General features: G+C 30.5%; 1 protein-coding gene across 13 annotated transcripts; it reads right to left on the bottom strand.

The window, feature by feature from the left end:
• Positions 1-385: 385 nt before the first annotated feature.
• On the bottom strand, positions 386-25,667 carry LOC143228924 (uncharacterized). Of its 13 annotated transcripts, XR_013015501.1 has the most exons (6): positions 21,092-25,605; positions 14,227-14,512; positions 12,100-12,433; positions 7,569-7,903; positions 5,960-6,071; positions 386-5,180 (listed from the first exon to the last, which is right to left on the bottom strand). XR_013015501.1 is itself a non-coding variant. In XM_076460410.1 (2 exons), exons 1-2 carry the CDS (start codon positions 25,633-25,635, stop codon positions 14,344-14,346), a joined length of 189 nt encoding a protein of 62 aa, XP_076316525.1. In that variant the 5' UTR covers positions 25,636-25,667; the 3' UTR covers positions 12,875-14,343. The 13 variants fall into 13 exon arrangements, 3 of the variants coding, with proteins under 3 accessions (XP_076316525.1, XP_076316523.1, XP_076316524.1); XR_013015504.1 differs by having other exon boundaries at positions 386-1,999; positions 4,963-7,903; XR_013015499.1 differs by having other exon boundaries at positions 5,960-7,903.
• Positions 25,668-27,034: the final 1,367 nt, after the last annotated feature.

Raw genomic sequence — 27,034 nt, 5'->3', positions numbered from 1 at the left:
ATAACGCCCTCACTGCTAAAAGTGTAACGTTTTTTTCCTTCCATTTATCGCAAAACTACACGAGGGTTATTTGCGCTAGCCTTCTCTACATTAGTTGAGAAAACAGCTCACCCTCAACTCCTGGGCCAATCTTTTACCAACATATAGTGACACTGACCATTTCATTGCAATAACACCACAGTAGAAAGAACGACCACGATCGATAACGAAGATTCGAACCCGCAGTCTGCCATTCGAACGCTCTAATTGCTAGGCTAGGCCCACATACGATTTATCCATCAAAAAATGTTGTATTATTGCTTAATGTTACTATTTATTAAGTTAAACCTCCTATGAAATAGACATTTATGTCAACACATTGAATATAAAATTATCACACACCGACTTTTTTTTTTTTCAGAACAATGTTGTTAGTTTAATGTAAAAGTAATTCAAAATAAGCAGAAAGCTCTACACAGATCTGTTTTCCAGATTAAAACGTCTCGAATAACACAATTATAAACTTTTATCTTTTTGGACAGAAGTATAAACGAAACACTCGGAAGGTAAAAAATACTGTAATCATCGAGATGTAAACAGATTTTTAATGTAATTACGTTTAAAATAATATAATATTAAATGAAGGCGACATCCACATTTTCATATTAAACAAAACAGGCCGATAGTATTAATAAAACCAGAAGCTCTAACAAAAAATATTTCGTTTGTAGTTCTCAAACAATTATTCCATCCAACCTTTATACTTTACCAAAATATAACATTTCCTGTGAAAAACGTTAAACTAATTATTTCCTTGCTTGTTAAAATTTACCATAGTACTTACGTGTAACGGTTTCAATACAAATTATGTATAACAGTTTGGTAGCTGTTCTAATACTAAAATATCTGTAGTAGGTTATACAATTTCTAAGCTCCCACAGTATTATACCATTAACAAACATTAACCACGAGTAATAAACACAAAATATCAGCAATGGTTAACGATAATTTTTAAAGTTAGACGGTTAAGGTAGTTATGTGTTTTAATCATAACGAAAGGGCTGCTGTTAATATAAATTACAATTTCTTTTCTCAAGGGTTCGCTATGGCCCGCCCAGGTTTCTTATAAACATAGATGAAAAAAATAAAATTCAAAATAACAATACGAGTCGCTGAACCTAGTATACCATTACCCGATATTCCCCCTAGTGGTGATCATAGCTTTAGATAATAGTAGTTCCACAAGTAGGAATGTGTCTTTTGAGAGAGAATTTTCTACCAAACGGCCTTCCACATGATGGACAAAAATACACTTTTCTGCTCTTGCAGTCTGAAGTACGGTGGGAACGCAGAGAAGCGATTGTACTGTACGATTTATGACACACGGTGCAGGTGAAAGGTTTAGTTCCTTGCTTCTGGATCAAAGAGCTTCTGGACTGAAGATAGTTCATCTGAAAAACTACAAAAATACACAGATAGGTACCGTGCGAGTTTTTATAAATAGTCTTACAAGTATACAAATAACTTAAAAATATTTCAAATTTTGCTATTTGTTAATAAGCCGTTCGGTGCTTCCTTCTGGAAAAATTAATATCTCATGTTTGATACCCTTCACATCTAGAACATAGAACTGGACATCGTTTCAAACTTTAACAAATGTAGTCTGTCGTTTCTTTCAACTGCTGTGCGTTACAGCAGCAATGCTCATCCGAAACGGCATTCTTGATGGAGGACAATTAAAAAAAAGTAGAAAGCATTACCAATATTTCAACTTTTTATTAAACTTATTTACAGACTGCGGTGTTTCAGCGACAGTTTAATTTGTGCTGTTGTAATACTTCGTAACGGCAATACGATTTGTAACATTTGTCACACGAGAATCTCTCCCTTAGTAAGTGAGGTGGTCGGTTTGGACAATGGTAGCGCTGGTGTCTCATAACAAGGAAACGGCGGGAAAAGCTCACGTGACACCACGAGCACAAAAACTTCTTATTTCCACCGAGCAGTAACAATCCGAACTCTGAATAAAAAGATTTATGTAAGGTAGGTAAATATATATATACACACACACATACACAAAATACTTTGTTTTACATAAGTATTTACAAATCATACATACATTTTAATATACGAGCTCGATACGAAAACATGCACAGTTCACGCCAATTTGCACTGTAGCTTATGACTTCTTCACAACTTCAACAAATTAAATATATTATAATAACAAATAAAGAACTATTCTATGTCGAAGCTGAATCATATCTTTTCATAGCTCTAGCCTAAATCCTGCTTTTTCTAAAATTACTTTAATAATAACCAAACAAAAGTAAACTAATAATCTGTTTAAACTTTAGGTTTTCCAGAAATTGAATGTACAGTAGCAAAAATGGCGCTACCTATACACACTTGTCTAAACAACAAACGAGGAAAACGCTAATGCCCTTTAATAACTGTAAAACATTTTATAGTATTTTTTTTAAAGTAAAATAGTCCAATAAAAGCATAATGTGTTGTCACAAATAACTTTATTAGAAAAATACTTGGGTTAGTTACAAATGAATTGGAAATTATTACTTCCAATCTCACTTTGATCATTTGCACTACATTATACATTTTTAAATCATTAAATGTTGTCATGCACACTTCACACCTTTAAGTGAAGCAACAGTGATTAAACACGTGTTTGAAGAAAAATAAATTATTGAAGTTCAGCTAACTGTACTTAATAAAAACTAGAACTTCAACAACAGACATAGTTAATTGTGCAATTATGTTTGAAAATATCCACAAGAGAATATGGCAGCACAGAAGACATAACAAAATCACAATGTACGAAAATAATACATTTTGAATAAATCAAAGCATATATTTACTCTTTCCTTCACTAAGGTACAAAAACAGAACTTGTTAGATATTTAGCTGTTGGTCAATCTGCAAATAATTATTCATTACATAAATAAATACTGACAGCATACAATCAAACATACTACTTGGTTTCTACGAGTTTAGTAAAGAATTCCCCCTGTATGTAAAGACCAGTACAGAGAGTCACATACTATCATGTATTATGGTCAGTTTAGATTATTAGGTAGCTATTCTCATGCATTAAAAAACCAGTAAGAAGGTTTAGAGAAATTTTTCCATGTGTTAAGCCTCAGTAATTAGAAGTTAAAGTAAACATCACGTATTACATTTAGTTGAAAAAAGATTGTATAGTTATCCCTGGGAGTTAAGGTTCAAAAATTAACACTGTAATTAAAACTGGTAAATAAGTAATTATTTCCATTAAAACAAATTAACAAGAATGTTAATCCTTATTCAGAATCCAGGTTATCAGTAGTATTCAGTGGTAAGGTGAAACAAATAAATAAAAGTATAAATCATAAGCATATGCACTGTATACACTATACAGTCCTTCCCCCTATACAAATGTTGCATATACTTGCACTGGATACACACACACACTTCTTTGTAAATATAACTGCATGGAAATTGTAAAAGAAAAATACTATAAACACATTTCACATAGAATATTTTTGTTGATTTTTTTTTCTTTTTATAAAAGAGCATCCATCTTCAAAGATAATTAAAAACATGTTAGAAATTTCACATGTAATGCTCTTACTTCTTAAAGTGTATTATCTATAAAATTTAATATTCTGAACAGTACCAGATTACTGTATATGCCACCTTGGCCCAGGACATTCAGGGGCCCTCTTGGCTACCTAAGGAAAACTAACAGAACAGACACAAGACCGAGTTATTTTCATTATTATTATTATTACATTCTCAAATATCACCTGAGCCCCACTAAATCGTGATCCAGTCCTGATCCAGAATCTGACTAGCCAAGTCTTACACTCTAACATCTTTGCACTTGTCTATATGGTGAAAAACAAACCATAAAATGACAATAATACATCCCACTTATTGCACTTATAAAAATACTTTATAAACAAACATAAGTATAACTATGTTACATGCTTGTTTAAATATGACATAGCAGTATGTACACAGCAAGCATCACTCAGTTTACACATCTGTTGACTGTGAGATGCAAGCTCACATTCAGTAGCAAAATCTATAGCATAAAACACTTGAAAACTGCATTTTTGAGCAGCACCCAGTTATTGATAGAGATTGTTTCCCAATGAAGCTTAATGTGACTTTAGGGTTTGGAAAAATGTCTGGATATAGTTTCCATATTAACGCACATAAGCAGCTTTAGGGTTTGCAAAATTGCTTGATATAATTTCAAGACAAACATAGATAGCTTTATGGTTTGTAGAATAGCTTGATATAGTTTCTATATAAACACATGTAGTTTTTATGGTTTGGAAAATGGTTTGGTGCAGTTTCAATATAATACACATATACACATGGCTTTAAGGTTTGGAAATGGCTTAATATAGCTTTTCGGTAGACATAGCTTTATACTCTTTGATTATGAAAGATTTGATGTTATTCAGCTTCATAACTAAATCACACAAATTTTTTTTCCCATCTTAGACTCATGAAAATAGACTGCAAAAACACTATTTTTTCTTAAGAAATTTCATTAAACTGAAAGAAGGTACTTCCAGAGAATTAAAACAAATAAACTGACATTTTTCTATATTAAGGCCCACTAATAGTTTGTTGATGTTATTGTACTGTTACCACCCAACAAGGCTGACAGTAATGACTTCAGTAATGGTTAAACACAAGACCCAGATGTAAAGAACTCTTGGGGACTTTACATGAGTTCTTTACTATGGATATCAAATGATAAATTTCCATTTAGTTTAGAGTCACTGGTTTTTATACTGGAGAAATGTTAGCTTACCTTTACAAGGAAGAAAAAGTAATGCTATTGAACTCAGCTACGTTTATATAGAGTCATTTGGCTCACTTCTTCAACAAGCAAGTTGGCTCAATATTTAATCTTAATTAAGAGTGACTTATCCTAATATGGAAAAACAGATCCCACTCTGTCACAAATACTTTGCTACACTGTGGACAGGAGAAAATATTTTCTTCATGTTTTCGTCGCATGTGACGAGTCAAGTGATCCTTTCTGCTGAGGGCTTTGCCACAGATGGAACAGATGAACTTCTCTCTGCATGCCACATGAAGCTTCATGTGACGCTTCAGAACAGTCTTGGATGTCAGCACTTGATAACATATTTCACACTGTACTACTGGCAAACGTATGTACTGCTCTGAAATGGCAAAGACAGAAATATAATATTAATAAACAAAACATCAGTCAGACTTGGTAGTTATTGCATGTTTATAAATTATCAAACTGTTTGCAGAATAAAAGATGGCCAAAAATATGATTACAAAGAGGTTCAATATAAATGTGAACACTGGGATTATTTTAACAACATTTCTTTCAAGTCCCAGTTTCATACAATAAAGTAAGCTTGCATAATTAAAATAGAGCATTACACTAGTGCATACAATCCCTACAAGTGATCCAATTGTACAATTACATATCCATTTAAAGGTACCATACCAATAAATTATTTTGTTGTTGTTAGCACAGTGGCAGGATCAGAGATCAAAAGTCTCTTATCCATATCACCAACTATTATTGATCTAACATTTTCTCTTGCAGTGATCATGAGGTTAAGTACATATATATATATATATATATGTATATTTGGGAAACATTATACAATATGAAGACATCTGATGCACAACCACTATACCATTCATCCTTGTTATTTCACAAACAGGTTTTTAAATTCTTCCACCTTTTGCAAGTTTAATGACTGCCATGTCACTAAATATTATTTTTACTGAACTATGTAGAGGTCTTTGAAATTCACACAAAACTATACATACATTCAACCCCCACTTATAGGTGGTTGTTTATTGAAAAAAGTCTTTTAGTAATATTTTCCGTATACTTTTTTTGATAAATGTGGAAAATGTATCCAGAAGTGGATAAAAGGCCATCTTTAGACTCTATGAAAGTGCTTGTTATACTCACTACATCATGTATATTATGTTAGAATCTTCAAGACCAGAGAGTTCCACATAGCTCAGCAATCATAAAACCAAGCCTGTACATTTTTGTATCTCCAGTATGTATATTAAATAAACTGAAACCAAAATAAAAATCAGAATATTATATACTTTGAACACACCACATCCAGTTTCTGAATACAATTTTCTCTAAAGAATCTAATGTAAAAACATGAGATAATTTCTTATGGTTTTCCAACACCATCATAAGATCCTGACAGTTTTGTTTGCATCTTTCCTTATTAGTCCACATACCGTACAATGATTCATAAATATAAACTGAAGTTTTAACCCAAAAATATAATACAAAAGTATGTTGATCTTGTTTAAAGAATAAACCCAGTTAATTTAAGATACTAAATTCATCACAGCAGAAATCCAATACCTGCTTCCATATTTATAAAAAATGAAGATGTATCGTTTAAAACAAAAATTATTTGTATAATTCAAACTTTTGTATCAAATGAAAAAAATAAAGTTTTATTTGCATTATTTTATAACTCAGAACTTCTTTCAACTTGTTTCCACTTTGATAGAGAACAAGTTTCACCATGGTAATTTTTACCTCCAAAATTTAAATTTCTCTACCATGTACATACCTACTTGAGATTTACTTTTATTTCATCATCAGTTTTTGATAGGAAACTACAAACCATTTGCAAGATCTTGATTTAAAATATAAACACTACATGGCAACTAGCATCTACACACGTCTTAGTCGCATGCTGTTTAAATTATTATAATCTATTAACATGTTTATGATATGAGCAAGTATTCTAGTCCAAATGTTACATAAACTGGTAGAAACTAACTTTTACAAACCACAATCTTTCACATTGTTTTCTTCTTTCATTTGTAACAAAGAGTTATAAGCACTTTCAGAACAGCCAAAACTTTACATCATTAGAAGGAAACAGATACAATATCCTAGAATTTCACACTTGATTTAAACCATTATACACATGGCTCATATAGCAATGAAAACTTACCACTGATTTATATTAGATAAGATATCAAAAACCTTATTTCTTAAACTTTTAATGTTTTTCATATAAATGTTCTTTATCTTTATACTGTAGTAACTTAAAGTGAATACACATAATTCAGACACATTCATTTTCATGGAAATTTTATTTAAAAACATAACACAGTAGCAGATGTATGATAAACTTGCTAGATGTTCACATACAAGTTTCAAGTCTAAGAAAGAATTAAGTTCCATAAAATCACACAAAAAATCTTGTCCGATGGCAGTTAACAGACTGAAATCTATTAAAGCTGTTTAAAATTATAATTCTGATTTCATATACATTAAAACTTATTAATTTATTTGTTTGGTTGATCATTAAGCACAGAGCAACCAAATGAAATATGTGTATTATGTTTATCACAGGTACTAAAACCTGGTTTTCAGGGTTGTAAACCTACAGACTTTCTGCTGAGCCACTGAGGAGCATAATGTTTTTTATTCCAATTATTTAAATCATTATAAAATTCCCAATAATCAATTTCATTACTATTAACCAGAGCTAATCAATTAAAAATATGACATCTTACATCTATAAGATACTTACATGAAGTTTTACATATTTGATAATGTAAAAAAAAAACTATCAATTATAAATCTTCAGTCTTTTACTTGAAGAGAATTGCATTTATCTTTCTCAAGTTTATCAGCTGTTATCCTACACAAATTAATAATAGTAACTCGCAAAGGTCCCATGTTTCTGTTGTTTGTGACGGCTGAGGTTATTCTTCCAGTAATAACTGAGGTTACATATAGAACAGACATATTTCTTTCTTGTTTGTGCATGTTTCATCATATGTGTTTTGTAATTGGTCATATTGGTGAACTGTTTACTACAAAGAAAACAGTAGCAGTGATTCAGGATGGAACTGCCACTTCTTCCTATATAAAAGAAAGATAAATCAGAAGAGGAAAAAAAAACAAGCTGGTGTAATTTTCAGTTTCATTCAACATCAACTTATGCATCAAAAAACAATAACATCATTTAAAACCTTTCCTGGTTATCTAAAGTTTTCTGTTTTTCTTCTAAAGGAACTGTTACAAATGGTTCAACTTATCAGTGATCAGATAATGGTTATTTGATTTATTCTAGAAATAAAATGTGAAATTACTTCCAACCGTTTGGAAAAAATATGGCAACAAAAACCACATCAAAATTATTAACATAACTGCTAGAATAGAATATTACATTTGTCCACCACTCTTATCAAAAACACTTTAAATACTTCCATGAACAAACAAAAACAATGTTTATGTTGAAGTTACAAACAAAAAAATCCATGATGTGCATTAAAGCTTTAAAAAACTTATGTAATACTTTCTTGGTTTGCGAGTGGTTTTTAATACAAATTGTTTGTCCTGAAGAGTGATGTTAAAACACAAAAATATCACCAATAATGTAATTATAAATTTACAAGACTGATTCAATGAACATGTACAAAAACCATCGCATGAATGTAATTCTACAATGAATTGTTATAAAAAACCAGTGTTCAAATTGGTAGGGATTTGTTAATGTATCAATTTCAACCCCCATATTAAAAGAACTGTGCAAATGAGAGGAACACTTGCGTACAGGTATGTTTGTGCCGATTCTCCCTGTAGCAAATATTAACTCCACAAGTCACTGGTAAAACTGTTTTTTAGTTTGCTGTTCAAGTTACTGTCTTAATTTACATGTAACTAGTGACAGACACTAAGGTAATTAAATTCACGGTATATTTATGTACAGGGTGGCCCGTAAGTCCCTACCCAACCATATATCTTGTGTATCCAGGGTGTCACCAGTATTCTTACGCTCATGTACCCACGTACTTGTCACAATACACTCTTTAAGTGTAAATGGGTTTACATCAGCTATATTTCTCTGAAAAAAAAAAAAAAAATTATAAAACATGCATAATTTAATATATGGATGGGACTTATGGGCCACCCTGTATATGAGGGTATCAGATAGTTGGAAAAAGAACAAATTCAAGAAATTAATTTAACAGAAAAATATGAAACTTTATAATCTGAACACAGTTGAAAAAAAACAAACTTTCTTCTTCAGGCCCCAGTTTGCCACTGAAGATAGGTTCACCTATCATAAGTAACTGGGTTATAAGGTTTTGTATCTTAAAGAATCAGATACTGTACACTTCTTTTATTATACGTATGGAATTCCCTCTGTTTAGTAGTTCAATTCAAACACTATATATAACTATAAAGATATTATATTGAACTAACCTATTTAATTTATATGGTCTAAAAAAATACTTGAAGTTCCAAACATTGACACCACCATATAAATCTAAACATTTTCCTCAAATGACCATCATATGTGCAGAAAGAAACACTACACTGTATGACTAAGTTTAATTAATACTAAAGAAACAAGCTTCTTCATGTATCCAAACTTGTTTACCTCTACATTACATTTAATATTTGATAGATAAAAGCACAATCTGTGTCACTGTTAACACTCCTACGAAAAGACGTTTCTAGTCCTGATTTCTCCAAGCCCGTTCCCCTGGCTGTGGTTTTGCTAGATAGTAGATAGGGACAGTGGGAATCTCGTTAATCCATTCATTAATGGATTTAAATGGCAATTTCATTTAAATACAAAATTATTAGCCTAATATTAATAACCTTTCAAGTTGCTCTGGGGCCTATTAGGCCCCACTTTTCGTAGGAGTGTTAACTGCCTCTAATGTTTGCCCAGTGTAAAGAGCTTGTTGGAATATACAGTCTTTTAGGCCTAGTAACATATAAGAATAACAGTGTAAGTTCAAAACAACTTAAAGTTACAATGTTGAAAGTGCACTGTAATGACAAGACAGTCCAAACATTAGGAGTTACAAAAAATTATTTTGCAATTCCACAGTATCAACTTCTTAAAGAGAGCACACTACCCTCATTATTTCATAACTATATTAATTAATATACATCTGAAGATATAACCTTTAACCCACTGACTGTGACTTTGTTAGATCGTGCAGAATTTTTGCAAGCTGTACACAATATACAGTACACTTGCATTCAACTGCCAGTGGGAGACCTTCTTAAGCTATATGGCAAATAAGTCATAATAAAACTGCCATATTACCAGCTCATTGACATCAACAAAAAGTTCAACGTATCATATATACTTGGGAAAAAAATACCGATACACAGCTCACAAGTTTTGTTCAGAATTTATAAATAAATTGAATGAATGAATAGTAAAACTAGTGGCAATAAGCAGCTTATTAGTATATATTCTTATTACAAGAGATTATTGATTCAAATATGTTTAGTTAGCATCATTCCTTTAACATACATATTTTCACTCCAGTAATGATGCATGATTTTTTCATACCACCTTCTTTATTATAACCGAGATGATCTTGTACTATAATGAAGATACAAAGTATTTTTTCTTCAAAGGTCAATTGACTGTTGTTTTTATTATTAAAGATTACATGACTTACATTACACCAATAACAAAAAAGCTGAAATTTATAAAACAGATTTTGAAACTATAACACAAATGTATAAACCAAATATCAAATGGACTTTGATAATAAATTAATTTAACGTTGGTAATAATTTACATAACTTGCTAGAACTTGTTTTACTGAATGTGTACAACACGGACATGTTTAGTGAGCATGTTTCTGCTGATAAACCTTTCCTTGCAAATTTTACACTGATGTTTCTTTAGTTCTTGGTGATAAGTTTTGTGTCGATATAAGGCAGTAATAGAAAGGAAAAACTTAAAACAAATTTCACAAGTGTAAGTCTTTCCTCGATGTCTACTGTCAATATGACGGTTTAAATTTTGCTTGCCACAGTACGTCTTTCCACAAACAGGACAGCAAAACTTTTTTGAAGGACTTCCAGAAACATCCATTATCCAAGCAGAACCTACAGAACAGTAAAATCTTATAAGTATCTGCTAAAATTATTAATGTTTTTCCTTATCTTCAACATAAACCAATAAAATTCTCAAGAGAAAAGCCTTTCACACACTTAACTTCTAACATTTGTGAATGACTTGCTCTTTCACCTTGACTCTGCATTTTTGATAATTCAACAGAAGAAATGCCAAATGTTGTTTAATTCCAAACCAGAATATGTTCTTTGTCACCTTTCACCCATTTCAATGCAATTAAAATGTACAAGTATTAAACATAAGAGGAAACAAACTACACACAAAGAAAATAACACATGTAAAATGCGTGTCTCTTCCAAGCAACTCATAACAAAATTGATAAAGTTTAGACTGTGTACAGATGGTCAGTTCTTTATTTTTATTAAATACCAAAGAGTTTAAGATAGAAATACTGTTAAAAAGACAAAAACCACCCAAAAATTAAAACAATCAGTTTATAACATTTCAAATCTTCTCTATTAATGGTGAGGTGTGATCTTTATATTTTCTTACTTCAGTGATAAATGTTACAATGGAAATAAATACTTACTCAAAATTTTTTGGGTACTTTCCCAAAGTGTACATTAATAGTAAAAGCAAAATGAATATGATGTACAATCACAGTAGATGTTCTATTTCCATATGAATTCCCTATACCAAAGGAACATTACAAAATCACAATGTTGTGATTCTTATGAAATATCAGTATCAAAGTTCCAATACCATACACAAAAAAATACGTTATCATGGATAAAAGTTTCATGAAGTCTTGATATTTGTGAATTTAAGAAATAAATTATTTTTTATAATTGCATTGATTAGATATTTGGTGTGTCTGGATAACGAAAAAAAAAGCTTTTACAGAGGCTGTAATTACGTAAGTATAACAGAAACAAAGAAGAATTTATTTTTATTACTAATAAAGAAAGTCACAAATAAACAGGTATATATAACAGAGAACAAAAAATAAGAAAGGATATGACAAAGACACCTTTCAATGAAAAGACTAGTGATATTTTCTGTACTTGTGATAATTAAGTAAAATCAACAAACAATAATAGAAGGAAAATAAAAATGGTTTCAAGTCAAAATAAAGTATTTTGTTCTCACAAACATGACATTATTTATCTTCTTTCAAATATTTGTATCAATGAGCATGATTGTTATAATACTACACTATTACCTTCAATGCTAATATGTACAATCTCATTACTTGTTGATTATACCATGACAACCTAGCGTGTGGTTTTGAAGATTTCCCCCATACATGAATGTCTTATGACAATACTGGCATTCGAAACGTGACACACCAGCATGTGACTTCCTATGACGATAGAGAGCTGTGACATACATGAAGGTCTTTGAACAAATATCACAACGGTACTCCATTTGCCGATGAGAATCCATGTGGCGCTTCAATGTCAACTTACGACAAAAAGTTTTTCTACACACAGCACACTGATAACTTTTAGTAACAGTTGGTGTACAGTTGTCAAAAGACTGCTGAGCTGAGAGACCTGGAAGATTTAATCCAAGTTATTTTCTCTTTCCTTCTTACAAAATGAGGATACATACTGATAATGCTGTAGAAATTTAAGTTTTACTGTTCAAACACTATATAGAAATAAGGTATAAACAAACTGTACCAAACGTTATACTAAAAGAATAATTCAACATCAGTTGACTGAACTTAAAAGTGTAAGCTTATCTGAACAATTTAAAAAACTTAGAGGTTAAAGTTCAAACTATTTCTAGCCAATCGTGAAAGTAATGAACTTATTAAATTCAAACTAAAGAAACGATTTGGTGTTAGTTTAGAAAAGTCTTCATAATTCAGAAAGAGATACATCAATGATGAAAAAACAAGTTAAAATAAGGCTAAGTGTAGAATATGGTTGCCTACTATGTATTATGACACTAAACTCGTGAAGTGTTTGATCACACGTGAAGAATTTCTGTCCAAAAAAACCTTTATTTACTTTATAAATGAAAATAAATAAAAACATACAATATATAATAACAGTGTATAATTTCTCTGCTTTTGGTGTACAATCACTAAAACAGTGTTAGGCAACAATAAAAACCTTCAATCAAGCAAAAACTGAAAAAAATCTGAATGCATTGCTTAAGCAGCAAGAGATGCATTTGTCTTTTGAACTTTCTACAGAATAAACCAAAGATTTATACTTTAGAAATTGGTGCTAAATAAATTGTGTACAACTAATACATATTTCTCAATACTAATAGCTAATTGTACACATGAAGCACATTTCATAAAACTTGTAGCTAATTTTAGAATATTTTCCCTGCAATAAATTGTTCATATATTTATTTATAAGTGCTGGACAATTTTAAATTTAAGGAAGTTATTTCAAAAAATGTTTAATATATTATATTTATAGGAATAAGTGTGACTAGTAATCACAATAAAGATAAACTTTCATAAATATCTTTCAGTCCATTATATACAACTAGAACATACTGATGCAATCTGCTTTCATGTGATATCAAAATTTTTATTTCAAGCATTAAATTCAAATGTTTAATAAATACACAAACTAAATTTTATCCTTACAAACTCACACATAAACTTAACCCTGCAGATTTACACCATGGGTAACCAGTAATCACAGACATCACAGATTATCATTTTTTTACCATTTACAAAACAGCTCATTCTCCTGCCAAGTCTTATAACAAAACAGTTACCTCAGTATACTTTTCTTTTGGGATTTTGAAACTTGAATAAATTTATTACAAAATTTTAGAAAAAAATAAATGAAATTGCTTGTTACAGATTGGAAATTTCATTTCCTATATAATACATTTACAACAGTTAAAAAAATGCTTATAGTTACAATGAAAGAAGATCATTCTTCACTTTGAACTGTCTTTATGATAAGCATACTAGTGATTTCTCACATTAATAACCTAAGTATAAAATAGTGAAAAAAAATCATAATGCTAAACCACGTTATTTAGTAACAACTTTACGATGACATTTCCTTCTTTCATGCTGTTTCTCTATTGCTAATGGGTCTAGTGTTACTAAACTAAAACCACAGGCATTGCTAGGCAGTGGCATAGGAGGCCTATGCCTGATTCTACTTGACAGTGCCTCGAATTCCCAACTGACACTTTGAAAATTCAAAATAGAAAATCACAACTGATATCATACACAAACACCAAACATGCCCATGCCTATGTGCTCAAGTCACAAATATTTTAAATACCTAGCAATGCCACTGATGAAAAGTTAGTCTTTGATTCATTATTAAGCATAATTCAACCTGTAACGTTCCTGACTTACAATTCCTTCACTGTAAGCTGATTAAAGTGTTCTCAGTGGCGAGCTGTTGGTAATTTGTGTACCATCCTGACATGTACCAACAGATTGTCTTTTCTAGAGTAGGAACATGGGCAAAATTCACACTGATAATAGACTCTCTGTTGGAAATGTATTTCTTGATGTCTCTTCAGATGCTGCCTCCGAGTGAAGTTCTTTAAACATATGTTGCATTGATGATGACGTTTTGAAGATGGTGATAATGATCTCATAAATGACATCTGTAACTGACCAACTTCTTCTATCTGACCTGCAAAAATATTAATGACAAAAACAATGTGAAATTGTTCATACAACAGAAAAAAATTTAGTTTAAAAAGAGTTACCAAATTTTAATGATATTTTAAACCACAAGAATAAAACAAAAATGTATTTAAGAATTGTCAAGTGCCTGACATGACAAATACTGCAGGAAGGTAGACCTCGCAAAGTATGAAGGCTTAACAATATTAAGTCATGCAGTTATTAAGGTTTGAGTATTATTTTAAAATACTTTGCTTCATTCTCGTTTTTTGTTTTGCTTGGTTTTGCCATAATATAATAAAACATTTATTCAATATCTTTAATCACACAACACATTTAAGTGTCATCCAAATAAATTGTCTTTGTTTATTGCAAATTTCAGTACAGATCTAAAAAAGATCCTTAAACCGAAGATATCGATTAGTTAAATACTCAATTTCTTAAATATAAAACATAAGAAAGCTCATTATATTCTAACTACTAACACTCTTATTTCAAAGTCAATCCAGAAAATGAAGTTAGAACACAATTACAATGTAAAAATTTCTCTGTATACGTGTTAAATAGCTTAATTAATACTTAAATTGACACAATTATAGAAAAAAAGATTTTCTTTGTAGCTTTATAATGCTTTGAACACATTATCAAATATATGGGCCACTTAGAGGACAACTGAACCTGTTTAAGTGCAAGGGTTTAACTTTTCACATAATTTACTAAACTTTTTTTTTTATTGTATGTACTATTACTATTGTGAACATTAATTGTGTAATAATTATCAAGTACCAAACTGTTGTTCAAAATTCCAACCAAGTTATATTTACTGGCAATTTTATAATGTTATATACATTGTACTTGTATAAATTGTGTCAAAATAAAAATACCACATGAGAAAAAAAAATCCTTTCCAGACAGTTGTACAGTAAAAACTTTTATATAAAATACACCTTTACAATTTTGTTTTATGAAATTCACTGAACAACAGTACAACAATATATACTCAAAACAGGAAAAAATTATTTATTTCATGTATAAAAATGTTCAACAGAAACATTCAAAAGTACATATTTGAAAAAGTCACAATCCCAGAGACATACATGGACTTGGCCTCAATACTCTCTTAATAAACTCAAATGGCATTGAAAATGTCTAAAGTAAATGCTGATCCAAAAGTTGAAAACTACTATCTAAAAACAGTTTTGACAAAGTCAGAAGAAAAAAAAGAATACAAAAAGGAAAACTTAACTAAATTCAAACAGAAAGACAGCTTCTTGTGACAATTCAAAGGCATAAGCACTTAACTGTTAATTATGCAAGCCTAATATAAGCACTTTAATTTACTCTTAAGTAACAAAAATGTACATTTCTGAAAGTTTAAAATTAGGACAGTATTTTTTAATCAATAAACAATGTACATGTATTCCTTGTACTCACTTTATTCCCATGTACAGTAGTTAAAATTAACTTTATTACATAAAATGCATTTGGCTTTAGTCATGAACTTGTCCAAGTAGTAAGTACTTATCCATTATGACACTTAAGTTTCTATTTTTTATTATTTCCATTTTAAACATTACAAATTAGAGACATTGAAAGGCAAGTTCAAAGCCTTTCAAGCCAAACATATCTACTGAAAAATAGGAATAGTACCAAACTATATTACACAATCATTTGGATATTAAAGACAAAGGTACAAATTAGCTCTTATTCAGATTAGCTCTTGTACATCTGTAACCACATCTTACTTAGTGTCTTTTAACTCTTAAATGGCAGCTATCATCAACTGATACTACTACCTACAACACTCCTGCTGTTTAAGGATTAAATGAGGGTCCACCATGAATCAATCTCCTAAAAATGTGTAGTCCCATGCTTAATTTTACACTTCAAAGATTTTATAAAGTTGAAATTCATAGAGTACATATCATTAAACAACTTACAACTCAATTCAGTTACCAGAATGTTCTTGTCTAGTACCATTCCAATACAACTAAAAGGAAAAACCTTAAAGCACTTTGTACATTTTATAGAGATAGCTGGTTTTCACAAATGAGGTACATGAAAGTTCATAATGTTATTAGTTTAATTCACATAAATGTTCTTTGCCTTTATATAAACAATTCTTATTAAACTATGATTATTCTTAAACTCATTTAAAAAGTTTACCACAATGAATATTGTAAATATGCTTTACAAGTGAATTTACTTTTATTTAACAGTTTCATTAGTTTCACTAGAAATGATGTATGGATATATGAAATAAAACAAAATCATTGAAGCTTTACAGCTAAAGTTTACTATTTCTTGAACTTTGCATATTTTATATATCGTTTTTTAAACATTCTTGCTGAGCTCTCACTAATAACTTTATTTAAAATTTGGCTATAATAAACAGCTGCCTTTGTATTTCCATGCTCTGCAGCATATTTTCCAATTAAATCTCTTTCTTGTTGGGTGTACTGATTATAACGATCTCGCTTCTTTCTCCTTCTTCTAATATTTTTCCATATATCTGAAAATCAAAGGCACTCAGTGTTATGAAATGCATGCAGTTATATTTAATATAAAGCTAAAAAAACACCTGTATCCTTTTCATTTAGACAATTAGACCATAAATGTGTGCACAAATTATAGAAACATAAAATGTTATTAGTGAACATATGAAAGAATTAATGAAAAACTCCATCCAAAGTCAAAAGATTTATTTGTCATACAGATAATACACAGAACAAAAATTACAGTATAAACACATGTGGTGATCACAGCTTATCCTTTCATCACATTTGTCTTCACACAGGAAGCTCCCACTTCATCCCAAAATAAAATACTCAAGTGCTTTCAATGCATTTCTATTTCTATACTTCAATTGTTCTATATAACCTCGAGCACAAATGTTAAAGATTATTTTTTTAAGTTAAAAATACAGTATCTCTTCACTGTCTTTCCATAAAACAGATCCTTGAGATTGGTCTTCCTACTGCATATCACTTGTATTTGTTATTTAAAACTTGGGTTGAAATTAGTACAAACATAAACAATATTAGCAAGGTAGAAAATGAAAACTAAATTTGAAAATGTTTAGCCCTAAAAAATATCATTTGTACTTCTAATTTTCTTGTATCTTAAGAAAAAATAAAAAAATCACTTCTTTTGGCTTGAAATACCACAAAATATATATCTATGCAAATAATTCAAAACATGTGTAATTACACTTCTTCATTGTCTTTATAATACTTCCAAAAAACAAAATAAAATGAGACATAATATGCCAATTGTATTTTGTTGATATAACCTCAGTTAACACAGTTAAACATCTCTCACCACCAGCACCAAAATTGTCTATCTCACATATGTATAAAACTATTTATGCTAAAGTATTACACTAATTTTATTAAAAAAGAACCATAAATTCAAGGTATACCTAATGATTACATTATCCATTAGCAAAGCCACATAAAAATGACAAACAAAATCAAAATAACTAGTTATACCATTTTCAAAAAACAAAACATTTGTTCCTCCTCCTTGCTTTTTAGATCACAATCTCAACTAAGACTAATACAGTCAAAAGAAACCCTTTCACTTACATTCTACACACCTGTATCTCTCTCACATATTAACCCCATTTAAAAAAACAACATATCTTATAAACCCTGTTCTTATTTTTACATATAGCCTTGAAGTTTCACAAGACATATATTTTATACATTAAAACATAAAACATATGTTTAAGTCCAATGCTCAAAGAAAGAATAATACAGCATTTTGTATTGTTTTACATTTTCCACAATATTACAAAAACAGTTTGACTTATGACTAGTACAGTATTTTTTACATTGATTTTTTTTACAACTAAATAAAAATATAAATGTAATATTTAGTTTTTACACATTCCTACTAAAGCACAGTAAAGTAATATACAATACAAATTAAAATCACCACTTTACACACATTCTCATTTCTACTTACTAGAATTCCATGATGTTTACATTAATACTTCACTTATGTAGTGTTTTTTATAATAATTCTGTTGTTTTTCCCAATTTATAAATGATATAGGAATACAAACTTCCACTGTTCAACCATTGTATTATGGTAGGAATCCATTTAACAAACAGTAAATAAGTAAAACTGATTAAAGACATTTGTACTTCAAAACTTTTTTTTTTTATAAATCCATAGAAACACAATAATATGACATCAAACCTTGGACATTAATCAATCCTTAGTTAAGAAAAACCTGAATATAAAAACTGAACAGTTTAAAGCATAGAATATTCACACAAACTGTAACTAGTACAACAGCAGTCTTTTAAATACCAATGTAATCAATTCCAATCACATTGTCCAAGTTGATTTTAGAATCTGATTAACCCATTCTAAATGTACTTCCTAAATTTTAACATCAAACACTAGGTTTTTTAAACAACAATAGGCTTAAACTTTAGATCACCTCCTGTTATTTCTAAATAATATTTTATATTAATTTTGTTGTAACTTCATCCACAATTATAATCTTATGTATGTAACTACATTGTCACTTCCCTCTGTGTTGACAACTTCATTTAAAAACATTAATTTAAGAACAAAAAACTCATCAACTTATACTTACTTGTTTTCTGTATAAAGTACAGTGGAACACACCTAAACCAAAACTGATGTGTGTCAAGAAAACTACTTATATTATAGAAAAAAAGTTCATACCACTAAAGAGAAAAGGATAAAAAAACAAGATCTTGTATTAAATACATGTATTTTAGCTAACAATAAACGTGTACTTGACTGTAATCATAAAGCTGTAAAAGACGCGAGCTTGACAAGTCTGTTGAAGTAATGTTTCATCTTGCCAAAATTTATTCATTAAATTAGGAATGAATTACTAAGCAGCATAATTTCATGACTGATCCAAAATTATAGTACATGCAAGATTATTTAAAAAACAAAAACACATGGAAAAACTTTTAAAATGATTTTATAAATATTGAACACAGATTGAACCTCACATTCTGTCTAATCCCACAACTCTGAAACAAACAAACTTTGATGTTTCTTTCATAAAAAACAAAGAATACTCAACATTTGTAAGGAAAAGAAAATGCAGGCATTAGAACACACAGAAAGATAAAAAATACTTAGAAAAACAGAAATAGATAAGTTTACAAATATGATTTTAAAATTTAAACAAGTTTACATGGACCAAGTAATTTGACTAAAATATTTTTGAAGAAGTTCAGAACTAATAACATTTACACAACCCACTTAAGAGTTTTAAAAAGTTTAATTTTCATTCTAAAGGATGTTTACATATTTAAACAAAATGTTTGCCATACCTATATTATAAACAGTTAACTCATTTAACCCTTTTTCTGTTTAGTTCATATATATCACATTAAAGATTTATACCCAATAACTGCAAGATCTGTATTTACTCCAACAGCTTTCAAAGAAAAAAAATGCCTCTACTGCAACATGGAGGAGTATCCCCCTACACTTAAAAAACAATCAAACCTGCAAGTGTGCTGCCATCTGTGTTCTGTGCCATGAAACCTGGATGTTTATATGCCAAAACTGACTGACCTCTTGCTAACATGCACTTTTAACTCTCCAAATCTTATAGCTTTATAGATACGTTACACGTGTTACATTGTTATACTTATTAATATACAAATATATTACATTAGTTCATTTAAAGAAATTACAAGACTTAGCTACACAGAGAACTTCCATCTAAATGATGTTGAGATATCATGTTCATGATTACATTCACACAACACATGTATCTGTTTATAAATATGATAATATATCAACATCACTTCCACAATTTATACTTCAATTATACTTTACACATTCTAACACTATTTAATTAAGTAAGAATACAACACATACAGAATTAAATATATAGTAAATCTCTATAAACACCATAAAAGGACAAGCTATTTTGGTGCAGAATTGTTTTTGAAAGAGAGCTATGTTCACTATAACAGCCTTGTTAACCCTCATCTCAGGTGTAGCAAAAATGTTCAATGATGAAGGAAGGAGAAAGTGGCAAATCTTGTGACACAATCATAGATTTTAAAACTTAGATGTCTATCGGAAATGCTCCATTCACTGTCTTTATTAGCAATAAAACTATGACCTGATATTGTTAAGTAACTACATACACTTCAAATGTTCAAAAGAGATGTCTTGGATTCAACTTTTTTATACTGTTTTACATCGTAGTTTAAGTATATATTTAACTTGATGTTGGTATTTTGAAGTTCTTGGAAAGTTTTAAAAACATCCCAGTTTGGGGTTAGTAATTATAACTTATGTTTTTATTAGGTTTTCACTTTTGGATAAAAGATCTTAATTACTTTTTCCCAAACATACTGATGTTAATCCTAACTAATAATTATACTTGAAATTAACTTTTAAGTTTAAAATTTGGGAGAGATTTTTTATTATAAACTTCAGGCCTATTGGTTTGGGTGCTTTGTCTTATTTTGGCATTTAAACCACAATTTTTAAGTTATGTGAATTAATAAAGAAAAACATGTTCTGGTACATGTGAAATATCAAAAGATTATTGTAATCTTACACTTACCATGGAGCCACTTGAGCAAAAGGAACTTCATTGAAATTGATAAATCAGGTATACTTCAACAATTTCTGTTAGGACTTGATGAGTCAAGGTTTGAATGATAATATTATATTAGTAAAGCCTTGGATTCCTACTGCTGTTTATTACTATTCCAGATAACAGGGTCTACTAACACAGTCTTGCTAAAAGCATTTGAAAATGCTGTATTATGCAGCAATAACCAAAATGCTGGAAACTTACTTTTCCAATTTCTTATAGAATGGTTCTTAACAACAGAAATGACATTCTTGATATAGTCATAAGGTGGATAATGCACCGAAGTACAATAAAAATTTAAATAAGATTTTAAGATAAACTTGGTATGATACTGTTTTTCTCTGATTAAAATCAGATATAAATAAAAACCAGTTGTCATTTTGTGAGTGTAACACTCGTTCTGGTTCATCTTTAACTTGCACCACTTTTATTGATTTTTTGACAACGTAATTGAAAATATTTATTTTTTCAATGCCAGTTTTTCTTTTTAAAATGGTTTGGCAAATAAAGCTCACTAAAAGAAGAGAAGGGAGACCCCAGTTTTTTGTAAAATAAAACTCCAACTAATTTTTTGGTTAGGCAAGGATAGTCTAATTATAATAATTTGTGTTTAAAATCTAACACTATTTTGATTAAATCTACAAAACTATTATAAGAGCTGCAGAACTTTAAATAGGAGTTAATATATTTCATTTAATAACTATTATTCAATATATCAACTTAATCTGCTGTGCTGGTGACTAAAGAAGCACTATTACTATTTGTAACTAATACTTAGTCCTACAAGTAAGGCTGATAAGTAAATATTTATCCCTATTAGTACAGCTAACTACTTCTAGGCTTAGTACTACTATAATAATATTAGTATTAATGGGTCTAAGAGATGCATTTAAACAAAGTTTCAAAAACCCTGTTTTAGCTTGCTTGTTTTAATTCCGTGCAATGCAACACGAGGGTTATCTGCACCAGCCATCCCTTATTCAGCGGTAAAAGACTAGAGGGAAGGCAGCAGGGTTCGAATCTCTGTCCTACCAAACATGCTCGACCTTCCAGTTATGGGGACACAGGACAAAGATTTAAACCCATGACCCTCAGATTTCAAATCGAGCTCCCTAACTACCTCGGCCGTGCCAGATCTCCTTGCCTTTAGCACCTGACAGTAACGTTTTCAGTATACTCATTCTCAAAGCTACAAGCTTATATGTAAAGATCTGGAAAAAAATTTGGCTTAAAAATAATTTTGGAGGTATTGTTTACTGAATGGATTAAAAACTGTAGTCTAGAATTAGTCAATCCATTCAAGATTAAAAAAAAAAAGGCTCTGACACAGTCTGATTCATAGTCAGCAAAACAAAGAAAAACAACAAATAGTAATAATACAATCATAGTAATACCCACGAGTAGACAATCAACAAAACATAAAAAAATTACTATCTTGCTTAGTTTCGACAAGACAATTTTGTCAGTCTCATTGAACAGAATACTTTTCAGGTCTAGTTTGTTCAAAAATTTCATGAACAACAGTACACTGCAAAAACTACAGGGTGTTCAGAAAGTCACTGTGCACTTATATATTTATTAACAGACATGTTTCAATATAAAATACAGGAGGTAAATATGAATGACAATTATAAACAATGTTGAAAGTGACCCCCGTTGGCATCAATAAGGCCTGGATCCTTCTTATTTTGTTTCTAAACACCGCTATCAGTTTCTGGCTTGAAATAGACTGAATAAAATATAATTACAAAACTGCACAGTGACTTTCTGAGCACCAAGTAGTTAGAAAGAAAATACTATGAAATAGTTGATTTCAAATCACATTTAATTGAGTATGTTTTCTCTAATTCTAAATATTTTTATAAATTTTCTTGTGTTGTACTGATGGAAGAATTTTAATTCACCAATGACTTTTCATTGTTAAAAATTATGTGGCTGATTGTGCAATATTGAAGTTCATTTTTTACATCCTTTTTGAAAACAGTGGCCATGTTCCTTTAATCCAATTTTTACAATAAACAGACTAAATCCCCCATTTAGTGGGCTTCTTGATACTGTAACTGTGCTTACGAGTTATATTTCTAATTAGTTTTTGCACTCCAAAACCATTATTGAGCACTCATCATTCAGAACCAGAATGTAGACCATCCCTTTAGAATAAGACACTTAAACTGTCAAAATGAATTTTATAATTTCTGCACTATTATGCTGCCGTGTTGTAAGTTATAAAGTACTTCTTATTTGAATAGCTTATACCATAATAATATAGTCAACAAGAGACAATACAGAGAAGACTTACTTTGCTCTATATTACAACTTAACATAAAGGTAGAAAGAAATTGAGAGCTAGATAAGACTCAATACTGTCTAGAATGAAAAGACAGTTTTATTAACATTAATAGTAGACTCAAGTTATATATACAGGGAAAAATATGATGGAGGACTAAAGGTTAATCGAATCATAAATCCACAAGATTGGGATATGGGAGCCCCTGTTGAATTCAAGAAACAAAGCCTTTCTACAAACTGATTAAGAACAGCTCTTCTAGAACCTCTTATTCTTAAATTTCAGGGTGTATAAATTATCTAATTTAATAGAAAAATTAAGTTAGTTTAGATATTTAATCAAAAAGATGAGAAAACTATTGACAAAAATTATGAATTTTCACATGAAATATGTTAATAAAAGTAAACAAAATTAATCTTTTTTGTTAAATTGTTCACTTCGTAATCTATGTTTTCACTTTCTACAACTTGAGACAAATGAATTCAAATTATCAGTAGAAGTAAATGTGTGAACTATAATCCACATGCTTACTGTCAGTTGGGAAGTTAATACGGTACCCTCTTTTGTTATCCAGGACAATGCTTTCACAGTAATCTTTCCACCTTTATTAAAAACATTTTTTACAGCTGCATCCAGACATTAATTTTCCTATGGAGCACTGATTGTTTGCTTGTGCTCCTTACTTTCTACATATCTTGCCAACAAGGATATTTTGGAATTATCCATATCCACTGGCACCAAGTTCTTACATAGTAACTCTGTAAAGTTAACACTGCATTTTGTTTTTATCACAGCCCAGATTAAACCAAGAATTATACAAAAAGAGCCATCTTATGTGAAACTTTCTCATCTTTTTCCTAGTTTCTACTAATCAATTTTCTTCAGAATCTGTATTAACTGCTTTTGCAATAATCAGATACTTGACAGCTAAACTATGTCAAGATTACTTATTTCCTGTGTAAATTATAAAGCAGTGTCACATGTATCTTGATCTCAATTTTCAATTAATATAGCACTCAAGCATTGTTGTGACTTACTTAATTCAACTAACCACACAAAATGTTCCTAACCATAATAAATAATTTGCAAATATAAAAGTGTAAAATGTAGTAAATGGGCAATTCTTGGGCCAGTTTGTAAGCAATGAAGTGACACACGATACAAATATTTATGTGCCATTTCATTCTTATAAATGCAAATATCCCAAATACATGGCCAAAATCATTCTCCCTACACACAACATACAGGAAGTTGTGCTTTTAATTATAATAAAAGCAAGATAATACCTGTGCAATTTAATAATTTGAATAGGAATAACCTTAACAATGTTATAGATGCTCTGCCTCATAACCCACACAAGCAATGTACTGTAGTTAATGCAGAGCAAACAAGATTTTATATATTTACAAAAATATTAGATGTATAAAAATATTTCATTTTAAAGGTCACTAGTTAGGCTAAATTTAGAGAACTGTGTTCAGTCTTGGGCTCCTTACCTTAGGAAGTATGCTGAATTGTTGAAAGAGTTTGGATAGCTGCTACTACTACTACAAGTCATATACCAACATTCACGAGTTAAAGACCCAAATGGTGTACAAGATTATTGAAAGATGTAATAGTTTTAACCTTCATCTATTTTTTATAACTAACCAAGTTAGTGATGAAGATGATAAGGCTAATGGTTGCAAAAATATTTTTGCATGCTAACAGTCATCTTTAGATTAGACAGTTTTATTTTTCTAACACCAACAATGGTCGGTCTTTTGAATAGACTTGTTTCAATTTCAGATGTGGTAAATGCAGAAGATTTAAGAGAAAGTTCATGAATATTTATTTAAATAATAAGAGCTGTCCTTGAGTATTTTATTTTTACCTTAAACTTTAATTTAGTACACATCACAGGTCCCTTGTTGTTCCTAAAATTTATATTTAGGCCTAAATAAAATGTTCAAAACTTAAAACTTAACAACTCTTAAAATTCGAAGTTTTAACAATAGCCTACCTCAAATCTCATTTAAAATATGAAATGTTTATGCAATTTATATTAAGAATAAAATAAATCACATTTAGAATGGTTAAATTCAAGTTTAACCATTTAACAACTCTGCAGTTTCAAAATAGCAAAACTCAAATAACAATTCCAAAACTACCTTTAAGCCTAACGCTACATCATTTGACTGACACACACACATAATTGCACTCACACGTAGTCTTTACATTCCATGAACCGCACTCTACCTTGTGGAAACGTACGGCTCGAAAACTTCGTAATGAAAACAAATAATTTTACAATGTCAAAAAACGATTATACATGCATTTATGTATGTATAATTTTCCTATTATACAAATAATAAAAATGCTTTTGTAACCATTGGCACAAATAAAATTTCTATTAGTGGTAATAAACAAAATTAAAATCTAAATAAAAAAATAAAAATGTAAAATCTTAGCTTGTGAACTGATGGTAGCCGTGTGAAATGCGTACATATCACGTTTACCGTCTCCAATAGGCCCGACATGACCAGGTGGGTTAAGGCATTCGACCCGTAATCTGAGGGTCGCAGGTTCGAATCCCTGTCGCAACAAACATGCTTGCCTTTTCAGTCGTGGAGACGTTATAATGCTACGGTCAATCCCACCATTCGTTGGTAAAAGAGTAGCCCAAGAGTTGGCGGTGAGTGGTGATGACTAGTTGCCTTTCCCCTAGTCTTACACTGCTAAATTAGGGACGGCTAGCCCAGATAGCCCTTGAGGAGCTTTGCGCGAAACTAAACAAAAAACAGGCTGTCCCTAATAATACAGATAGATTTTAAAATCATTTGTGTTATTTAACCTCTACAGAGGCGTAGCTAAGGTTTTCAGCGCCCGGGAACAAAGTCAGTTTTCACGCCCCCTCGTGACAAATGTAAGCCATAAGGGGGTCCGTCATACTTTTCCGGAAATTTATGAGTTTTAGAACATGAAAGCCTGCATTTCGTGGCGTATTTTTAGGGTATGAAGGAGATGAAAAAAGTGAAATAATTGAGGCAACAATGGTACTTCATGGCCAAGCGCGTAAGGCGTGCGACTCGTAGTCCGAGGGTCGCGGGTTCGCGCCCGCGTCGCGCTAAACATGCTCGCCCTCCCAGCCGTGGGGGCGTATAATGTGACGGTCAATCCCACTATTCGTTGGTAAAAGAGTAGCCCAAGAGTTAGCGGTGGGTAGTGATGACTAGCTGCCTTCCCTCTAGTCTTACACTGCAAAATTAGGGACGGCTAGCACAGATAGCTTTCAAGTAGTTTTGTGCGAAATTCCAAAACAAACAATGGTACTTTGAAGATATAATTGAATAACAGAGAAGGACAGAATCAGAAACAAGAATGCATATAAAAAAATTAATACAGAATTATTTTATACTAAAATAATAGTCAGATATAACATTGCGAAAACTTAAAACATTACTTTGGATATAGTAATCTGAAAAGTTACCATAAAGTAAAAGAAATAGTTTGATATAATGCTTTGGATGTTATTATGTAACTTCAAAGAGAAATTCTTCTTGCCTTTGCTGCTTAGACAACTTAATAGATAAATATGACCAATTACAACGTTGTGGCAACGTCCATTATTCGTCAGGAAGTGA

This window comes from Tachypleus tridentatus, chromosome 10, assembly GCF_004210375.1.
Source record: "Tachypleus tridentatus isolate NWPU-2018 chromosome 10, ASM421037v1, whole genome shotgun sequence".
Lineage (NCBI taxonomy): Eukaryota > Metazoa > Arthropoda > Merostomata > Xiphosura > Limulidae > Tachypleus > Tachypleus tridentatus.
The sequence above is the reverse complement of the archived record's forward strand: the minus strand, read 5'-3'. Positions and strand labels throughout refer to the sequence as shown.